General features: G+C 42.0%; 1 protein-coding gene across 1 annotated transcript in view; it reads left to right on the plus strand.

The window, feature by feature from the left end:
• Nucleotides 1–21,228, plus strand: part of vwa8 (von Willebrand factor A domain containing 8) — a 168,359-nt gene that overhangs the window by 104,879 nt on the left and 42,252 nt on the right. Inside the window, exons 34-37 of the mRNA XM_088352924.1 lie at nt 935–1,086; nt 1,148–1,352; nt 3,818–3,899; nt 6,979–7,183. Coding sequence (XP_088209050.1) covers nt 935–1,086; nt 1,148–1,352; nt 3,818–3,899; nt 6,979–7,183 — 644 coding nt within the window. The remainder of the gene's footprint in view (nt 1–934; nt 1,087–1,147; nt 1,353–3,817; nt 3,900–6,978; nt 7,184–21,228) is intronic.

Here is a 21,228-nt window from a genome sequence, read left to right on the forward strand (position 1 = left end):
TCTCTCTCTTTCTCTCTCTCTATTTGTCCCTCACTTTCTCTCTCTCTGACTCTCTCTCTCTTTGTCTCTCTCTGTCTCTCTCTGTCTCTCTCTGTGCCTCTCTCTCTGTCTCTCTTTCTTTCTCTCTCCCTCTCTCTCTTTCTCTCTCCCTCTCCCTTTCTCTCCCTCTCTCTCTCTCTCTTTCGTTCTCTCTCTCTCTCTCTCTCTCTTTCCTTCTCTCTCCCTCTCCTTTTCTCTCCCTCTCTCTCTCCCTCCCTCTCTCTCTCTCTCCCTCTTTCCTTCTCTCTCTCCCGTGCTCTTTCTCTCTCTCTCTTTCTCTCTCTCTCTTTGTCCCTCACTTTCTCTCTCTCTGACTCTCTCTCTCTTTGTCTCTCTCTGTCTCTCTCTGTGCCTCTCTCTCTGTCTCTCTTTCTTTCTCTCTCCCTCTCTCTCTTTCTCTCTCCCTCTCCCTTTCTCTCCCTCTCTCTCTCTCTTTCGTTCTCTCTCTCTCTCTCACTCTCTCTCTCTCTCTCTCTTTCTCTCTCCCTCTCTCTCTCCCTCTCTCTCTCTCTCTTTTTCCTTATCTTTCTCCCTCTTTCCTTCTCTCTCTCCCTTTCTCTTTCTCTCTCTCTCTCACTCTCTCTCTCTTTGTCTCTCTCTTTCTCTCTCTCTCTGTCCTTCTCTCTTTCTCTCTCCCTCTCTCTCTTTCCTTCTCTCTCTCTCTCCCCCTCTCTCTATTTCTCTCTCTTTCTCTCTCTCTCTTGTTCTCTCTTTCTCTCTCTCTCTTTCTCTTTCTTTCTTTCTTTCTCTCTCTCTCTCTCTCTCTGTATGTCTCTCTCTCTGTCTCTCTCTCTGTATGTCTCTCTCTCTCTCCAAAATTGAAACACATTAGCTTCATCGCAGCGAGCTTAAAGTGCCATCCCTCACTCATTCGTCCCATCTCCCGCTCCGTCAGATAATACCACCGTCCCCCAAATGATCTCGTGCGACCAGCTTCCCAACGAGAACCTCAGCGTGGCCCTCGGCCAAAAAATCGTCTCCCCCAACCGCATGGCGGCAGACACCAGCACCTACGCACGAGTCCTCGTGGGATTCCCAGACCTCATGGTGAATATTATCCCCGTGTCCGATACCGGAAACGATACCGAGATGTTTATCGTCCGTCCAGTCTCCGAACGAAGTCTACAGCTTCCGGAGAACAGTCCATCTGTCCCAAATGAAGACCAACAACGGTGGTGCCCACATGTTCCTCCGAGGTGGTTTGAGGACCACCGCGGTGAAACAGAACAATTGCGTGAGTCTTCTGGCAGCCAATCAGGTGGTCCGGGCCCTACCTCCGACCAAGGTGCCCCTCAAGGAGATCTACCCAAAAGGTGAGTAAGGGTTTACATTCAGGGTTCGTACAGATTCTTCCGACCCTTGAAAAAGTGCTTGTAAATGCTTGAAATTGTTACCATGTTTATTAACAGTCCAATCACACTTTATGTACAAAAAAGTAAAACATGCGTAAAAATGACGCCAACGCCCCTGTTCTGGTGCTTCCCTTGGCCGTTGCATTTCATCTTCCCTCGTGGTTAACGGCATATGGCATTAGTCTGTATTTGGGTTTGTCATTAGTCCCTAGAGTAGAGGTGTCAAAGAGGTGGTCTGCGGCCCAAATCAGGCCCGCTAAGGGATTGAAGCCGGCCCGCGAGACAACGCTGAGGGAAGCGCGAGAGAAAAACGAGCTGCAGGTTGAAATATGTACACAACAAATATGGCTCTCATTGAGACGCTGTAGTGGTATTTCTCTCTCTCTCTCTTGCTTCCTCCCTTTTCTCTCACTCTCTGAATTTCTCTCTCTTTTTCTGTTTCTTTGTTTCCCTTTGTCTCTTTCTCTCTCTGTGTCTTTTTACCTTCTTTTACTTTCACTTCCTTTTTTCCTTTTCTCTCTCTTTTCTCTTTATCTCTCTCTTGCTTTCCCCTTCTCTCTTTCTCTCTTCTTTCTCTCTTTCTATTTCTTGGATTTCTTTCTTCCTTTCTCTTTCTTTCTCTCTCTTTCTTTCCCTCTCTCTCACTACTTTTCTTTTTATCCCTTTTGTTTCTCACGTTTTCTCTCCCAGTCTCACTCTCTTTTCATCTTTTCACTCTCTCTCCCTCTCTCTCACTTCCTCCCTTTTCTCTCACTCACTCTCTCTCTCTTTCTGTCTTTCTTTTTCTGTTTCTTTGTTTCTCTTTGTATCTTTCTCTGTGTCTTTTTCCTTATTTTGCTTTCTCCTCCTATTTTCCTTCTCTTTCTTCTCTCTCTTTCTCTCGTGCTTTCCCCTTCTATCTTTCTCTCCTCTCTTTCTCTCTTTCTATTTCTATTTGGATTATTTTCTTTCTCTTTCTTCCTTTCTCTTTCTTTCTCTCTCTTTCTTTCCCTCTCTCTCACTACTTTTCTTTTTATCCCTTTTGTTTCTCACGTTCTCTCTCCCAGTCTCGCTCTCTTTTCACTCTCTCTCCCTCTCTCTCACTTCCTCCCTTTTCTCTCACTCAGTCTCTCTCTCTTTCTGTCTTTCTTTTTCTGTTTCTTTGTTTCTCTTTGTCTCTTTCTCTCTGTGTCTTTTTTCCTTATTTTGCTTTCTCATATTTTCCTTTTCTCTTTCTTTTCTCTTTTTCCCTCTTGCTTTCCCCTTCTCTCTTTCTCTCCTTTCTTTCTCTCTTTCTATTTCTCTTTAGATTCCTTTCTTTCTCTCTCTTTCTTTCCCTCCCTCTAACTACTTCTCTTTTTAGCCATTTTTTTTTTTCGCGTTCTCTCTTTTCCCACCCCTCTCCCTTTCTCTCTTTCTTTGTCCCACCCGCTCTACTTTTCTCTCTCTCTTTCTCTTATTCCTTTCTCTCTTTTTGTTTCTCTCTAGTCTACTAGTTCGGCCCCCGAAAGGTTTGTTCTATCGTGCGGGCCCCCTGGTTAAAATGAGTTTGACACCCCTGCCCAAGAGATTGTGCCCAAAAGGTTCAAGATGCCGGGATTCCCCGTTTTTGATGACAAATCAAAAAAACAAATATACAAGCTTTTTTTTTCAAGATCTAAATTTGTCAAACTCATTTTAACTCGGGGGCCACACGTTAGAACAAACATTCTCTCGGGGGCCGGACTAGTAGACCGAAGAGCAAGGAAAAAAAAAATAGAGAGAGAGAGAGAGAGAGAGAGAGAGATGCAAATTGAGAAAAAAGGAGAAAGAGAGAAGGGGAATGAAAGAGAGAAAAAGTCAGAGGAACAAAGAAAGAGAAAGAGAGAGAGAGAGAGAGAAAGAGAGAGAGAGATGCAAATTGAGAAAAAGGGAGAAAGAGAGAGAAAAAAAAGATACAAATTGATAAAGAGAGAGAGAGAGAGAGAAAAATACAAATTGAGAAAAAAAGAGAGAGCGAGAGGGAGATACAAATTAAGAAAAAGAGAGGGATACTAATTGAGGAAGAGTAAGAGAGAGATAAAGAGAGAAAAAGAGAAAGAAAGAAAAAGAGAAAGAGGGAGAGAAATACAACATCAGTACAGCGTCTTTGCAAGAGGCACCTGGCTTCGGCAACATCAAGTTGACCTATTTCAACCTTGCCGCTTGTTTTTCTCTTGCGCTTCTCTGAGTGTTGTCTCGCGGGCCGGATTCAATCCCCTAGCGGGCCTGATCCGGCCCGCGGGCCGCCTCTTGGACACCCGTAATCTAAAAGGTCTTTTTATGTTACTGGAGAAATGGGAAAATTGACTTCGAAAATTCCTTTCGAATGCTTTCATTGGTCCATGGGAAAAGTGTACGAACCCCGTCATATGGTGTTTGATGTTCCTAGTTCGAACCCTGAATCGTAAAAACGGTTTGACTTTCAGATGTCACTCCTCCAATGACCGCAGCCTACCTGGAAGTGACAGATCTCAACTCGAAAAAAGTCAAATATATTCCTGTCCCGAGGTAAGACACGCAAGACATGTGTTTTGCCGCCATCTTGCGGTCTAAAAGTGAACTGCTAGTTGTCCTAAAAAAACTCGGTATGTTCTTTTTAGTATGAATTTTACTTTATAGAATTTTGCAGGAAATAATGTTCGTTTTCAGATATCGTTAGTTAGTAATGGTCCGAGTAGTTGACTACTCAAATGTTAGTACAGTAATCCCTTGTTTTTCGCAGGGGTCTAATGGAAGTCTAAACATTTATTTCACTTTGTAATAAATACTCTATTACACATTGAAACCGAAGAACAAACATCATTTACATTTGTTTAACAAATCAAATGACTGTACTTCGTAAACGTTTATTTTTGTACTAATACATTTGGCTAAAAATCTTGCTTCTATCGACAAAATCCATTTTACTTAAAGTTGTATTTTGTCGCCACCATGTGGACGTTGTTGGAAGACAAACCAAAATGTGGCGAGTAAATGGATAGATTGATTGATACCATAGATCACCGGTGTCAAAGAGGCGGCCCGCGGGCCAGATCAGGCCCGCTAAGGGATTGAATCCGGCCCGCGAGACAACACTCAGAGAAGCGCAAGAGAAAAACAAGCTGCAAGGTTGAAATAGGTCAACTTGATGTTGCCAAAGACAGGTGCCTCTTGCAAAGACGCTGTACTTGTAGTTCTTTCTTTCTCTCTCTTTTCCACCCCTTTTCTCCCACTCTCTGTCTCTGTCTCTTTCACTCTCTGTGTCTCTCTTTTTCTCTTCCTTTGTTGCTCTTTGTCTCTTTCTCTCTCTGTGTCTTTTAACCTCTTTTGCTCTAACTTCTTTTTTACCTTTTCTCTCTTTTCTCTTTCTCTCTTCCTACCCTTGGCACTTTTTTTTCTCTTTTCTCTCTTTTTGTGTTTCTATTTCTCTTTGGATTTCTTTCTTCCGCTCCCTTTCTTTTCCACCTCTCTCGTGACTTTTTATCTTTTGTTTCTCATGCTCTCTCCCTCTCTCTCTTTTTCTTTTTTGTCCCGCCCTCTCCGGCCCCTGACAGAATGTTTGTTCTATTGTGTGGCCTAACTTCCTTTTTTCCTTTTCTCTCTTTTCTCTTTCTCTCTTCCTACCCTTGGCACTTTTTTTTCTCTTTTCTCTCTTTCTGTGTTTCTATTTCTCTTTGGATTTCTTTCTTCCTCTCCCTTTCTTTCCCCCCTCTCTCGCGACTTTTTATCTTTTGTTTCTCATGCTCTCTCCCTCTCTCTCTTTTTCTTTTTTGTCCTGCCCTCTCTCCGTTTCCCTTCCTCTTTTTTCTCTATCTCCCTTTTTTTTTCTCTTTAATCTATCAGTCCAGCCCCTGACAGAATTTTTGATCTATCGTGTGGCCTAACTTTTTTCCTTTTCTCTCTTTTTTCTTTCTCTCTTCCTACCCTTCGCGCTTTCTTTTCTCTTTTCTCTCCTTCTGTCTATTTCTCTTTGGATTTCATTTTTCCCCTCCCTTTCTTTTCCCCCTCTCACGACTTTTTATCTTTTGTTTCTCCCTCTCTCTCCCTCTCTCTCTTTCTTTCTTTGTCCTGCCCTCTCTCCTTTTCCCTCCCTCTTTCTCTTGTTTCTTTATCTCTTTATCTTTCTCTTGAATCTACTAGTCCGGCCCCCGACAGAATGTTTGTTCTATCGTGTGGCCTAACCTTCTTTTTTCCTTTTCTCTCTTCCTACCCTTTGCGCTTTCTTTTCTCTTTTCTCTCCTTCTGTCTTTCTATTTCTCTTTGGATTTCTTTCTTCCTCTCCCTTTCTTTTTCCCCTCTCTCACGACTTTTTATCTTTTGTTTCTCACGCTCTCTCCCTCTCTCTCTTTTTCTTTCTTTGTCCCGCCCTCTCTCCTTTCCCTCCCTTTTTCTCTTATTTCTTTCTCTCTCTTTTTCTTTCTCTTGAATCTACTCGTCCGGCCCCCGACAGAATGTTTGTTCTATCGTGTGGCCCCCGAGTTCAAATGAGTTTGACACCCCTGCCATAGATAGATAGATAGATAGATACTTTATTCATCCCCGCAAGGAAATTCACACAAAGTAAAGAACATTACGATCAACAAATCAAATGAAATTTATACAGGCAAAAAAAATTGCCACTCAAAGTGCTGTATGATAACATTTAGGATACAATAAAACCCCTAAACAACCCGAAACACACAACCTGGGAAAAGACGGACCAGAGACCGGCATTTCCACACGGGGGCAGATATAATTTCTTAAAGTATTCAACTAAGTGAACTCCATCGAATTAGCCGAATTAGTGTCGCCCCAGTCTCTGTCCAGCCTCCTCTCCCGATCTTCTGCCTTTCTTCCTCTGCCCACGTTTTTTCCGCAACCTGGTCTGTCGGCTCCTCCCGTGGGCGTGCCAGGAAAACCCCCACGTGGGGTCCACCTCCTCGCCTCGATGTCTGGCCCCCGAGCGTTTTTGCGTCACCAGGGCCCCTCTGCGTCGAGAAGTGCTGATTATCTTATCAGCCCTTTGTCCCAGTTCCCTGCTGTTCCTGTAAACATCATTCTCAACTAGGTTGCATTGACCTCGCCCCACAGCTCAGCCAGTGAATATCTCATCTCATCTCATTAGCTACACCGCTTATCCTCAGTAGGGTCGCGGGGGTGCTGGAGCCCATCCCAGCAATCATCGGGCAGTGGGCAGGGGACACCCTGAACTGGTTGCCAGCCAATCGCAGGGCACACGGGGACAGACAACTCACTCGCTCATTCACACCTAGGGACAATTTGGACCGGCCAATTCACCTGAAATGCATGTTTTTGGAACGTGGGAGGAAACCCACGCAAGCACGGGGAGAACATACAAACTCCACACAGGAAGTCTGGAGCTGGATTTGAACCCACGCAGGAGGTTCCCAAGACATGAACTGTGCCACTGCGCCGCCGTGCTGCCCCCAGTGAATATCTTTTGCATTTAAATGTAATTTGTATTTGATCATACAAAATCCTTTATAGTCAAATGTATAAAATCCTTCATCGTGTATAAGTTAGACTGCAATGTTATTGATGCACAGGCAGACATAGGCAGAAAGGGGGCGATATCAACACCGGTATTAACTGTCACTGTCATTTTTAGGTCAATGTCCGTGTCACCCTACACAAATTGGCTGTCCAAGATGTCGGAGACTGACGTCCTGATGGCGCCACTCGATTCGGGCGGGGTCGTCACCGTAGATATGGGCGGTTCCGTACGACTCTGGGAAACAGGATTGGACACGCTGCAACGATCGCTGACCGAATGGAGGAATATGATTGGTTCGGAGGACGGACGGCCCGTGCAGGTAACTTCTTTGGTGTTAGGGTTCGCTTCCCAAGCTACTCCGCACCAGAGACATTGAATTCCTTCGAATCTGAAATTTGCAGTCGGTGCTGTACGGAATTTGAAACCTTTCAACCCGCTGATGCCATCTACTGGCCTAAGTCAGCATTGCAGGCTCTGTCCAGCTCTTTATGTGGCACGTGCGAGTACGTGCATTTCCTAAAGGCGCTCTAATAATAATACGCGCTCTTCTTTTTTCAGATTTTAAGGGTTAGCGTTTAGACCACAGGTGTCAAACAGGCGGCCCGCGGGCCAGATCAGGCCCGCTAAGGGATTGAATCCGGCCCGCGAGACAACACTCAGAGAAGCGCAAGAGAAAAACAAGCTGCAGGTTGAAATATGTCCACTTGATGTTGCCAAAGAAAGGTGCCTCGAACAAAGACACTGTACTAGTATTTCTTTTTTTCTCTCTCTCTCTCTCTCTCTCTCTCTCTCTCTCTCTCTCTCTCTCTCTCTCTCTCTCTCTCTCTCTCTCTCTCTCTCTCTCCCTCTCTCCCTCTTTTCCACCCCTTTTCTCCCACTCTCTATCTCTTTCTCTCTCTGTGTCTCTCTTTTTGTCTTCCTTTGTTGCTTTGTCTTTTTCTCTCTCTGTGTCTTTTAAACTTCTTTTGCTCTTACTTCCTTTTTTCCTTTTCTCTCTTTTCTCTTTCTCTCTTCCTACCCTTCGCGCTTTCTTTTCTCTTTTCTCTCCTTTTGTCTTTCTATTTCTCTTTGGATTTCTTTCTTCCACTCCCCTTCTTTCCCCCTCTCTCACGACTTCTCTTTTTATCTCTTTTGCTTCTCACTCTCTCTCCCTCTCTCTGATTGTCCCACCCTCTCTCCTTTTCCCTCCTTCTTTCTCTTATTTCTTTATCTTTTTTTCTTTCTCTTTAATCTACTAGTCCGGCCCCCGACAGAATGTTTGTTCTATCGTGTGGCCCCCGAGTTGAATTGAGTTTGACACCCCTGGTTTAGACTGTACTTGAAATAGGGCTTTTCTTACTTTCACCATTTTCAAGTCAAGTCATTTTTATTTATATCACCCTTAATCACAAGGCTACAGGCTACACTACCAAAAAAACAAACTGGAACGAGCATGAAAGCTCTTAAGAATTTCCCATCTGTACGGAATTTGGATTAATTTTTTTGCTAGAAGAATATTTTCTCAGTAATACTGCAGTATTTTTTGTAGTAGTACTAGTGTTGTAATAGTGTTTTTACAATGTGACTGTAGTGTTTTTATAAGATTTCTCTAGTATTCTTATAGTTGATTGTTTGTAGTTTTTCTGTAGTATTACGGTAGTGGTACTTATGTAGTATTTATCTAATAGTATTTTTGTCGTATTAAGATAGTATTTTGTAGTATTACTATGGTGTTTTTGTATTATTGCCCATATTATTAGTATTATTGTAACATTGCTGTGGAAGTATTTGTGTATTATAGTAATATATTTTTAACTTAACTTTACAATTATATTTTTGTAGTATTAATATAGTATTTTTGTCGCATTTCCATAGTTACTTTTTTTCAGTAGTATTTTTGTTTTTACTGTAGTGGTACTTATGTAGTATTTATCTAATAGTGTTTTTGCAGTATTACGATAGTATTTTGTAGTATTACTATGGTGTTTTTGTATTATTGCCCATATTTTTAGTATTATTGTAGCATTACTGTCGAAGTATTTGTGTATTATAGTTATATCATATTCTTAACTTAAAAGTTTTACAATAATATTTTTGTAGTATTAATATAGTATTTTTGTAGCATTTCCATGGTTTCTTTTTTTCAGTAGTATTTTTTTTTTACTGTAGTGGTACTTATGTAGTATTTATCTATTAGTGTTTTTGTTCTATCACGATAGTATCTTGCAGTATTACTATGGTGTTTTTTTATTATTGCCCATATTATTATTATTTTTATTGTAGCATTGCTCTAGAAGTATTTGTGTATTATAGTAATATCATATTTTTAGTTTAAAGTTTTACAATAATATTTTTGTAGTATTAACATAGTATTTTTGCAGCATTTTCATAGTGTTTTTGTATTATTGTCCGATATTTTTGTAGTATATAATATAGTATTTGTGTCGCCTTTTTATAGTGTCTTCATTGCCAGTAGTATTATTATTGTAGTACTGGTTTGCTGTAGAAGTATTCTTGTATTATAGAAATATAATATTTTTAACTTAGTTTTACAATCATATTTTTTGTAGTATTAAAATTGTATTTTTGTAGCATTTTCATAGTGGATTTTTGTAGTTTTTCAGTGGTATTTTTGTAGTATTTCTGGAGTATTTTGCAGGATTACCAGATTTCTTATAATTATTGACAATTCAATTGTTATTTGTTTTTTTTCTGATGTTTCTGGTCATCCTGGAAGGGGGATTACCTTCTCAAGGTTTCTTCATTTTCCTCATGTTTTTGAGTTTTCCCTTGCCTTCATGTAGGTTTTAGATCAGGGGATGCTGTCATAATAGTCTGTAGTTCGCAATACTCTGTGGTCTGTGCAGCCCTTTCAGACTCCTTCCGCGTGATTAAGGGTGTCGCAAATGACTAGACTTTACTTTACTAAGGTTTTGAGTTTTTCCTTGCCCTCATGTAGGTTTTAGATCAGGGGATGGTGTCATAAGAGTCTGTGGTTTGCAATAATCTGTGGTCTGTGCATCTCATTGAGACTCCTTGTGATTAAGGACTATACAAATAATCATAACTTGACTTGAGGTTTTTGAGTTTTCCTTTGCCTTCATGTAGGTTTTAGATCAGGGGATGGTGTCTTAATAGTATGTAGTTTGCAATAATCTGTGGTCCGTGCGACCTTCCAGACTCCTTGTGATTAATGGCTATACAAATAAACATGACTTGACTTGAGGTTTTTGAGTTTTTCCTTGCCCTCATGTAGGTTTTAGATCAGGGGATGGTGTCTTAATAGTATGTAGTTTGCAATAATCTGTGGTCCGTGCGACCTTCCAGACTCCTTGTGATTAATGGCTATACAAATAAACATGTCTTGACTTGAGGTTTTTGAGTTTTTCCTTGCCCTCATGTAGGTTTTAGATCAGGGGATAGTGTCATAAAAGTCTGTGGTTTGCAATAATCTGTGGTGTGTGCAGCCCTTTCGGACTACTTGTGATTATACAATTAAACATGACTTGACTTAGGGTTGTTGGGTTTTTCCTTGCCCTCATGTATGTTTTAGATCAGGGGATGGTGGAATAATAGTCTGTGGTTTGCAATAATCTGTGGTCTGTGCAGCCCTTTGAGACTCCTTGTGATTAAGGACTATACAAATGATCATAACTTGACTTGAGGTTTTTGAGTTTTCCTTTGCCCTCATGTATGTTTTAGATCAGGGGATGGTGGAATAATAGTCTGTGGTTTGCAATAATCTGTGGTCTGTGCAGCCCTTTGAGACTCCTTGTGATTAAGGACTATACAAATGATCATAACTTGACTTGAGGTTTTTGAGTTTTCCTTTGCCCTCATGTATGTTTTAGATCAGGGGATGGTGGAATAATAGTCTGTGGTTTGCAATAATCTGTGGTCTGTGCAGCCCTTTGAGACTCCTTGTGATTAAGGACTATACAAATGATCATAACTTGACTTGAGGTTTTTGAGTTTTCCTTTGCCCTCATGTAGGTTTTAGATCAGGGGATGGTGTACTAATAGTCTGTGGTTTGCAATAATCTGTGGTCTGTGCAGCCCTTTGAGACTCTTTGTGATTAAGGGCTATACTAATATGCATGACTTGACTGAGGTTTTGAGTTTGTCCTTGCCCTCATGTAGGTTTTAGATCAGGGGACTGTGTCATAATAGTCTGTAGTTTGCAATAATCTGTGCTCTGTGCAGCTCTTTGAGACTCCTTTTAATTAAGGGCCAAAGAAATAAACATGACTTGACTTGAATTCCCTTATAGTCCAGTGCGCCTTACCTAGAAAACAGAGGAATATTTTGGTTTGACTGTTTTTCTACTATCTCTGACTTAAACTGCTCAACTCGCATTCAAGGATATATTTTTTGGGTCGTTTCCTGTATTTAGTCCTATTGCGAAACACTCTCCCTGCCCTACACCTCCGCTTTCCCTTTTTATAAACACAAAATATTCTGTCTGTTACCCAAATGTAGGAGAAACCTATCACTATATAGTCAACCACATCCTATACCTAAATATACCTTCTTGTGGCTGCAGCTGTCTTATAATAAGCATATGAATGAACATGAAGACACAGAGAATGAAAGAGACAGACGCAGAGTGGGAGAAAAGGGGTGGAAAACAGAGAGAGAGAGAGAGAGAGAGACTAGTAGATTAAAGAGAAAGAAAAAGGGATAAAAAATAAGAGAAAGAAGGAAGGAAAAGGAGAGAGGGTGGGGACAAAGAAAGAAAAAGAGAGGGAGGGAGAGCGTGAGAAACAAAAGATAAAAAGTTTTGAGAGAGGGGGGAAAAGAAAGGGTGAGGAAAAATAAATCCAAAGAGAAATAGAAAGACAGAAAGAGAGAAAAAAAAAAAATAGGCGCAAAGGGTATGAAGAGAGAAAGAGAAAAGAGAGAAAAGGAAAAAAGGAAGTTAGAGCAAAAGAGGTTGAAAGACACAGAGAGAGAAAGAGACAAAGAGCAACAAAGGAAGAGAAAAAGAGACACAGAGAGTGAAAGAGACAGAGACAGAGTGGGAGAAAAGGGGTGGAAAAGAAAGAGAGAGAGAGAGAGAGAGAGAGAGAGAGAGAGAGAGAGAGAGAGAGAGAGAGAAATAAATACAAGTACAGTGTCTTTGTTCGAGGCACCTGGCTTTGCTAACATCAACTTGACCTATTTCAACCTGCCGCTTGTTTTTCTCTTGCGCTTCTCTGAGTGTTGTCTCACGGGCCAGATTCAATGCCTTAACGGGCCTGATATGGCCCGCGGGCCGCCTGTAGAACCTACAGTAACTCCGACCCACCCTAAAGATTCCTTCTTGTTGCTGCAGCTGTCTTAACAGAAGCATAATACAGGTATACTGTAAATTCTCACCCCCGAATTCTCCAACCACCAGGGGGCGGTATTAGTTGACAAATAAACCGACTATATTTAACTTCTGAACTGGATAGTTTCCTACCTCCGTGCTAGTCTAAATGAATAGGAGGACATTGTGGTGATGATGCAAGAGCTGTGGCCCTTGCTATAGCGGACTGAGGGGCCATTGTGTAGGCGCCCACGTTGCAGAGCACAGACGGACGCATTCTTTAGATCGCAGGGGTGAAAAAGGCGGCCCGCGGGCCAGATCAGGCCCGCTAAGGGATTGAATCCGGCCCGCGAGACAACACTCAGAGAAGCGCAAGAGGAAAACGAGCGGCGGGTTGAAATAGGTCAAGTTGATGTCGCCAAAACCAGGTGCCTCGAACAAAGACACTGTACTTGTATTTATTTCTCTCTTTTTCTCTCTTTCTCTCTCTCTTTCTTTTCCACCCCTTTTTTCCCCCACTGTCTGTCTTTTTCACTCTCTGTGTCTCTCTTTTTCTCTTCCTTTGTTGCTCTTTGTCTCTTTCTCTCTCTGTGTCTTTTAACTTATTTTGCTCTAACATCCTTTTTTTCCTTTTCTCTCTTTTCTCTTTGTCTCTTCCTACCCTTCGCGCTTTCTTTTCTCTTTTCTCTCCTTCTGTCTTTCTATTTCTCTATGGATTTCTTTCTTCCTCTCCCTTTCTTTTCCCCCTCTCTCATGACTTTTTATATTTTGTTTCTCACTCTCTCTCTCTCTCTCTCTCTCTCTTTCTTTTATACCCCTTTTCTCCCACTCTGTCTCTTTCACTCTCTGTGTCTCTCTTTGTCTCTTCCTTTTTTGCTCTTTGTCTCTTTCTCTCTCTGTGTCTTTTAACTTATTTTGCTCTACCTTTTTTCTTTTTCTCTCTTTTCACTTTCTCTCTTCCTACCCTTCGCGCTTTCTTTTCTCTTTTCTCTCCTTTCGTCTTTCTATTTCTCTATGGATTTCTTTCTTCCTCTCCCTTTCTTTTCCCCTCTCTCACGACTTTTTATCTTTTGTTTCTCACTCTCTCTCTCTCTCTCTCTTTCTTTTCCACCCCTTTTCTCCCACTCTGTCTCTTTCACTCTCTGTGTTTCTCTTTTTCTCTTCATTTTTTGCGCTTTGTCTCTTTTTTCTCTGTGTGTCTTTTTAACTTATTTTGCTCTAACTTCCTTTTTTCCTTTTTTCTTTCTCTCCTTATACCCTTGCACTTTCTTTTCTCTTTTCTCTTTTCTCTCCTTCTGTCTTTCTATTTCTCTTTGAATTTCTTTCTTCCTCTCCCTTCCATTTCCCCCTCCCTCACAACTTTTTATCTTTTGTTTCTCTCTCTGTCTCTCTCTCTCTCCCTTTCTTTTCCACCCCCTTTCTCCCACTCTGTGTCTGTCTCTTTCTCTTCCTTTGTTGCTCTTTGTCTCTTTCTCTCTCTGTGTCTTTTAACCTCTTTTGCTCTAACTTCCTTTTTTCCTTTTCTCTGTTTTCTCTTTCTCTCTTCATACCCTTTGCGCTTTCTTTTCTCTTTTCTCTCCTTCTGTCTTTCTATTTCTCTTTGGATTTCTTTCTTCCTCTCCCTTCCTTTTCCCCCTCTCTCACGACTTTTTATCTTTTGTTTCTCACGCTCTCTCCCTCTCTCTCTTTTTCTTTCTTTGTCCTGTCCTCTCTCCTTTTCCCTCCCTCTTTCTCTTATTCCTTTATCTCTCTTTTTCTTTCTCTTTAATTGACTCGTCCGGGCCCCGACAGAATGTTTGTTCTCTCGTGTGGCCCACGAGTTCAAATGAGTTTGACACCCCTGCTCTAAACCAAGCTTGAACGGGTAGATCGAGATAAGTGTGACGACCCGGAAAGGAAACGCGTTTGCGTGTCAGGTGATGATAATCTCTTTGGTAATAACGGCGTCTGGCATTCTTCTGTATCGAGGCAGTTATGTGTGCAGTCAAGCTCATGTTTTGGCGTTACTCACATACTGTACATGGACATGGTTGGAGACAGATCTTATATGAGAGATGAGGCATCTTGACACCTGCTGGGAGGGGAAAACCGATTTTTTTTTTTTTACAGTGCCTTGCAAAAGTATTGCCCCCCCCAAGAACTTTTTAGACATATTGTCATGTTTTAGACTTTAATCTAAGTTAAGCAACTCCAAATATTTCCTAAGAATCCAAAAAATGTGAGGCACAATCGTGAAAAGAAACCACTAACACATCTCATCTCATTAGTTGTACCACTTATCCTCATTAGGGTCGCGGGGGGGCTGGAGCCCATCCCAGCCATCTCCGGGCAGTGGGCAGGGGACACCCTGAACTGGTTGCCAGCCAATCGCGGGGCACACAGGGACAGACAACTCACACCTAGGGACAATTTGGACCGGCCAATTCACCTGAAATGCATATTTTTGGAATGTGGGAGGAAACCGGAGTGCCCGGAGGAAACCCAAGCACGGGGAGAACATACAAACTCCGCACAGGAAGTCTGGAGCTGGATTTGAACCCACGACAGGTTCCCATGACATGAACCGTGCCGCACAAGCGCTAACCACTGCGCCGCCGTGCTGCCCGTGCTAACACATAATAAATGCAAATGTGGGTGTTGCAAAAGTGTGCCCCCCCTTTGATTTACTACTTTGTACAACCTCCTTTTGCTGTGAATTCAGCCACAAGTCTTTTTAGGTATGTTTCTAAGTTTAGCACATCCTGAATCAGAAATGTTTGCCCATTCTTCCTTACAAAACAGATAAAGTTTCTTAAGGTTTGATGGTGATTGTTTTTTACCGTAAATTCCGGACTATAAGCCGCTACTTTTTTTCCTAACTTTCAACCCTGCGGCTTATTCAGTGATGCGGCCAATTTTTGTCATTTTTGAAAACGAGGGCGGTTTACCGTGTTCACTACAAGCACGGTAGGTTTTTTTAACAGAGCTGTTTACTGCATTGCGAGCGTGTTGTTCGTAGCGTTTTGCTACCCTTCACAGGCACAGTTTGGGATGAAAGTTTTAATATTATTATTAAAGCTTTGAAAACTCCGTCTTTCTTTTTAAATATGTGTAACCATGTAAAAAATGTATTAGCAACTGTATATTTTTGTAATGTATTTATTTTAGAAACGTATTCTGATATGTTTTGCACGGGCGAATCAAAAAGAAGGGGCGGGGCAAACGCGGGCTGATGGGAAGTGGGGTAAAGGTGAGATGTGTTTGTGGACGCGGCCGACAATAGTGGATATATATTTTTCCCACCCTTACCTTTGGAAATATACACTCCTTGGATTACTTTCAACGGGCACCCGGACTCTGCAGGTCTGCATTAAATCTTAAGTACCGGTATCATTTTCTTTCAGTTCAATTTGCCGGCTGTGTTTTTTGGACTTAATCGGATATGGGTTAATTTCGTGTTTGAATTGCCTTTTTTCAATGTGGGCGCATGCGGCTAATAAACAGGTGTGTGTATGTACAAAATCGGTTTTCCTCCCGAAATGTGGTGGGTGCGGCTTATAATCAGGTGCACTCTATAGTCCGGAATTTACGGTACAAGCAGATTTTCTGCCAGAATCCCCCTCTTTTTAGCTCCATTCTTCTTTCCATTAACTCGGCGATCTTCCCAGTCCCTACTGAATAAAAGCAACCCCAGACCATAATACTGCACCATGTTTGACAGTGGGGATGGTGTTTTCAGGTTGATGTGCAGTGTTACTCTTACGCTTTGAATTTAGCCAATGTGGCTTTTTGCAAACACCTTACGGACTTTTTTTCAGATAAGGCTTTCTTTTTCTACTCTTCCATTAGGGGTTCATTTATGCATTATATGAGAAATCTCAGTTGTGTATGCCTGGAGGTCATCTTAAGGGACCACGGGGCTCTTGGTTGCTGCTATGATTAGTTTTCTCGTTGTTTGGGCTGAAAGGTCAGAGGGACAGCCAGGTTTTGGTAGGTCCGCTGTGGTATTTTGCTCTCCACATTATTGCTTGCACAGTGCTTCGGGAGATGTGTAAATGTTGTGAAATGTTCTTGTATCTTATTCCTGCTTTGAACTCATCCATAACTTTTTCCCGGACCTGCCTGGTGTGTTCTTTGGTCTACGTATTGCTGTCCATTCTCCCTTATCTCTTTTCACTCTACTCTTAGCCCGTCACAGGTTAGACTTCATGACCTACAGGAGCACTCTGTTGATCTTAGTCATTTAGGTCGACATTGGATCATTCGGAAATCATCAGGGAACTTCTGGAGTCAGTTGGCTGACAGTTAGGGTGAATATTTTTTCAGGTTTTCGTTGTGAATATGATTTAGAATGTTGGAATCATTTGGTTCCATTTCACAGTTGTGTGTCAAATGTTGTTGATACTTAGAGAATAATTGCGAGTTTCAAATCCATCGACGTCCTCTCGCCTTATTTTGAGTTTCTCCTAAAGTTGAACTCCCCCTGGTGGTAAGAAAAATAAAACAATCATAACTTTATTATTCACGTAATCTCTCTTGCATAATCTTTCTGATGCATTACGAGTGACCCTGCTTATCTCTCGTAAATAAGGCGAGCTGCCCTGATAGAGCGCTGATACAGAGTCTGGATATTCGTTAAAGGAGTGGCGTTTTATAGCCGATAGTAGGTTGCTGCCATGCGATGATAAGGCTGGTTTTAAGGGCGACAGTGGCTCAGGAGGTAGAGCGCTCGTCTTGGGATCAAGGGATCCCAGTTCGAATCCCGGCTCCTCCGTGTTACATGGCGAAGTGTCCTTGGGTAAGACACTGAACCCCTAATACCCCCAATAAGCAGGTTAGCGCCTTACATGGCTGCAAGGCCGCTATTGGGAAATGTGGAGCACACTGTAAAGCGCTTTGGGATGTCATTGACTTGAAAAGCGCTATAGAAATGCAGATCGTTTCATTTCATTTTATGCGCAGCAAAATAGTCCCAGTATTCCACCGCGTGCTCTGTGTATAAAGCAATTTCACAGTTGTGTTCATCTGTCCATCAGCCATTACTTAAGGGCATCATTCAATGACATGAAATGCAATAAAATACAGAAAGTTGATTTTGTGGTTTTAGCTTTGCATCTATAAACCGTTTTAACTGTCAAATACGCTGGAATTTTCATTTTTACTACAGGTTATGTCCGTTATTGTCACGAGGAGACCGGACCAGAACGGAGGCAGGAGGCAGGAAGGGAGAACTCAATTGCGTTGACGATCCAAACTTTTATTTAGCAAAATAAAAGTCGTCCAAAACTCAGGGACAAAACAGATCAAAAACAGGCTTTTACTCAAAACGTGAAAACACAGGTTTCCTCCGGATCAAACAAAACAGGACAGAGCAAAACAGAACAGGAAATGCAGACAGAAAATGCAATGAGCCAGCACCCGCAAAACCCTAAACCCCCCTTAAGAAGCAAACGCGCAAAAAAAGGCGATCTGCTTCAGCTGTTGCCCAGGGGGCGGGGCCCGCCAGTTGCCACGGCGACCATGCTGGACACGACAGTTATGTTGCAGGATTTACTTTTTCCTGTATAAAAATAGTACCGTAAATTACGGACTATAGAGCGCACCTGATTATAAGCCGCATCCACCACATTTTAAGAGGAAAACCGATTTTGTACTTACACAAGCCGCACCTGTATATAAGCCGCATGCGCCCACATTAAAAAATGTAACACAAACACAAAATTAACCCAAACCTGACTTTAAGTCCCGCGATTGAAACTAAATGTCCTTCGTTAAAGTCCACGGTCCAAAAATCACAGCCGGCAAAATGAACGGAAAATGATACCGGTACTTAAGGTTTGATGCAGACCTGCAGAGTCCGGGTCCTGTTGAAAGTAATCCAAAGAAAAAAGTGTATGTTTACAAATGTAAGGGTGGGAAAAATATATATCCACTATTGTCCGCCGTGTCCACAAACACGTCTCACCTTTACTCCACTTCCCGTCAGCCCGCGTTTGCCCCGCCCCTTCTTTTTGATTTGCCGGTGCAAAACATATCAGAATAAGTTTCTAAAATAATTACATGACAAAAATATACAGTTGCAAATACATATTATACATGGTTACATATATTTACAAAGAAAGACGGTAGACCGGGATAGATTTCAAAGCTTTATTAATAATAATGTAACTTTCATCCCTAACGGTGCCCGTGACAGGGCAGTTAATGGTAGCAACACGCTCGCAACACAGTAAACGGGTCTGTTAAAAAAAACATACCGTACTTGTAAAAATCACGGTAAACCGTCCTCATCTTCCTCCTTAGAACTGAAGCCATCAAAGTCGTCTTCCTCAGTGTCGGAAAGAAACTTTGTCATATAGACGTCGTCCCACGCTCCCATCCACTCCTGATTCTGTGCCCTCTTCTCCGTCACGCAGCAGACCGGCTTTTCGGAACCCGTTAGTTATGGTGGATTTTTTTGACGTGCCTTTCTTTTTGCGTTATGCATGATGAGGGTATGTTAACGCTAATTTAATTTGTGCACAACCTAAAAAGTTGCAGTCTTCTTCGGCGCATATATTCCACCGGTCAAAATCTTACCTTTTGTACTCGAGCGCCGCTGGCGGCCGTTAGAAAAATGACATCCATTGGCCGCATCACTGAATAAGCCGCAGGGTTGAAAGTTAGGGAAAATAGTAGCGGCTTATAGTCCGGAATTTACGATACTTTCAACAGCAAACCCATTTTTCAAGACAACTGGCAAGATACATATATTTCACAGTCTGTAGCGCCTACTAGAGGGTAACCAGTGGACGAGGTGGTGGCCGAGTTCTATTGGCTCTGTTGTAGTATTACAATGTCTTCTAGACTGGACAGAGAGCAGCCAGATGATTTCCTAGGCTGTATTCATAATTCTCTGTATGGTTTCCCATTCTGCTGCTGTGCTTCCAGCGTTTTAGCCTAGATGGTAAGGCGCCCGCTTTGAGACTGGGAGGTCGGTGGTTCGCGCCCCGGCCAAGTCATTCCTAAGACTTAAAAAGTGGTCGGCGGCGCCCTCTGTTGGCTGCGGCTGCATCGGCTCGCTACAACGGGTCAGGTGCAATCGACATTTCGTTCTGTGTACATTGTTACACAGAATGACAATACAAGGAAATTATTATTATTATATTATTATTAAACATAAAACTGGATTTTTTGGTTTACAGTAATCCCTCGGTTATCACGGTTAATGGGGACCAAAACCACCTGCAAAAAGTGAAAATCAGCAAAGTAGCGACGCCCGTTCAAAAAAATGCTTAAAATTATTATTATTATTCTTTTTTTTTCTTTTTTCATTATTATTCGTTTTTAGCGCTGCGAAGCTCTGAACCCGCGAACGTGGAACCCCGAAGTAGTGAGGTCCCACTGTATTTTTTTTCAAATCTTCTTTTATTTTGTAGGAAAAAATAAGCCCATCAGAAAATTAAAGTAACTCAGAACTTTGGAATGGATGGAACGACGGCGTCCCCTTATGGACAGTTTCCAAACGTACCAATTCACCCTGTACCCTAATGAAATCTGATAACAAGAAGTTTGAATGTAATTAAAACATCCAAGGCTATGTATTGATAAAATAATGTTCTCACTGTACATAATTATGACGATTCCAGTACAGAACATTACGCAAATATCCCACTTCTTTGGCTTTCTAACAAGTTGCGCAACTTCAAACACCGTCATCTGATCCTGGTGGTGTCAGATATCTGAGATCTCGCCCAAAGAGGCTTGACCTGGTCAAGTGGCCTTGTCCATATATAAAGAGGAGCTGATCGATAAATCGCTCTCTTTTTCTCCAATTCGATCACTTGACCAGGTCGTGAAGGCCTGCACCGCGGCCTTGAGAAGCTCGTGTGCCGTACGTTGTGACCATACGCCGCAGGAGACAAAATCTCTCCGCAAGAACAAGGAAGAGGACATTTCAGATTGAACACCATGTTTGCTGGTTCTTGGGAATGAGCGTTTTTTTCTGTACAAGGGAATCTCCTCAAATCGACTAGCGTTATAGCAGCAAACTTTCTTTTTGTGCTAGCAACTTTCAGCGCTCGAAAACTCCCATAATCCCTGGCGCCTTCCTCTTTTTGTTTCCCTATCAATAATTTCCTGTGCTAATAAATAACTATATGTGTGCTATTTTAATCGGCCCGGTTCATTGAATCCATTTTCTTGGAATTAGTGATTCATATCAGAACTCAAAAGAACTTAAAGTGAAAAGGTATTTTTTTTTCAATCAGTGTAGGAAATTCTAGCATCCTTCGAGGCACAGGTGTCAAAAAGGCGGCCCGCGGGCCAGATCAGGCCCGCTAAGGGATTGAATCCGGCCCGAGAGACAACACTCAGAGAAGCGCAAGAGAAAAACAAGCTGCAGGTTGAAATATGTCAACTTGATGTTGCCAAAGAAAGGTGCCTCGAACAAAGACACTGTACTAGTATTTCTCTCTCTCTCTCTCTCTCTCTCTCTCTCTCTCTCTCTCTCTTTTCCACCCCTTTTCTCCCACTCTGTCTCTTTCACTCTCTGTCTCTCTTTTTCTCTTCCTTTGTTGCTCTTTGTCTCTCTCTCTCTCTGTGTCTTTTAACCTCTTTTGCTCTAATTTCCTTTTTTCCTTTTCTCTCTTTTCTCTATCTCTCTTCATACCCTTCGTCTTATCTCTTTTCTTCTTTTCCTTTTCCCCCTCCATCACAACTTTTTATCTTTTGTTTCTCTCTCTCTCTCTCTTTCTCTCTCTCTCTCTCTCTTTCTCTTTTTTTCCACCCCTTTCTCCCAATCTTGTGTGTCTCTTTCACTCTCTGTCTCTTTCTCTCTCAGTGTGTTTTAACCTCTTTTGCTCTAACCTCATTTTTTCCTTTTCTTCCTTTTCTCTTTCTCTCTTCATACCCTTCGCGCTTTCTTTTCTCTTTTCTCTCCTTCTGTCTTTCTATTTCTCTTTGGATTTCTTTCTTCCTCTCCCTTTCTTTTCCCCCTCTCTCACGACTTTTTATCTTTTGTTTCTCACGCTCTCACCCTCTCTCTCTCTTTCTTTCTTTGTCCCGCTCTCTCTCCTTTTCCCTCCCCCTTTCTCTTATTTCTTTATCTCTCTTTTTCTTTCTCTTGAATCTACTAG

This window comes from Urocampus carinirostris, chromosome 14, assembly GCF_059441175.1.
Source record: "Urocampus carinirostris isolate Australia breed hairy pipefish chromosome 14, RoL_Ucar_1.0, whole genome shotgun sequence".
Classification (NCBI taxonomy): domain Eukaryota; kingdom Metazoa; phylum Chordata; class Actinopteri; order Syngnathiformes; family Syngnathidae; genus Urocampus; species Urocampus carinirostris.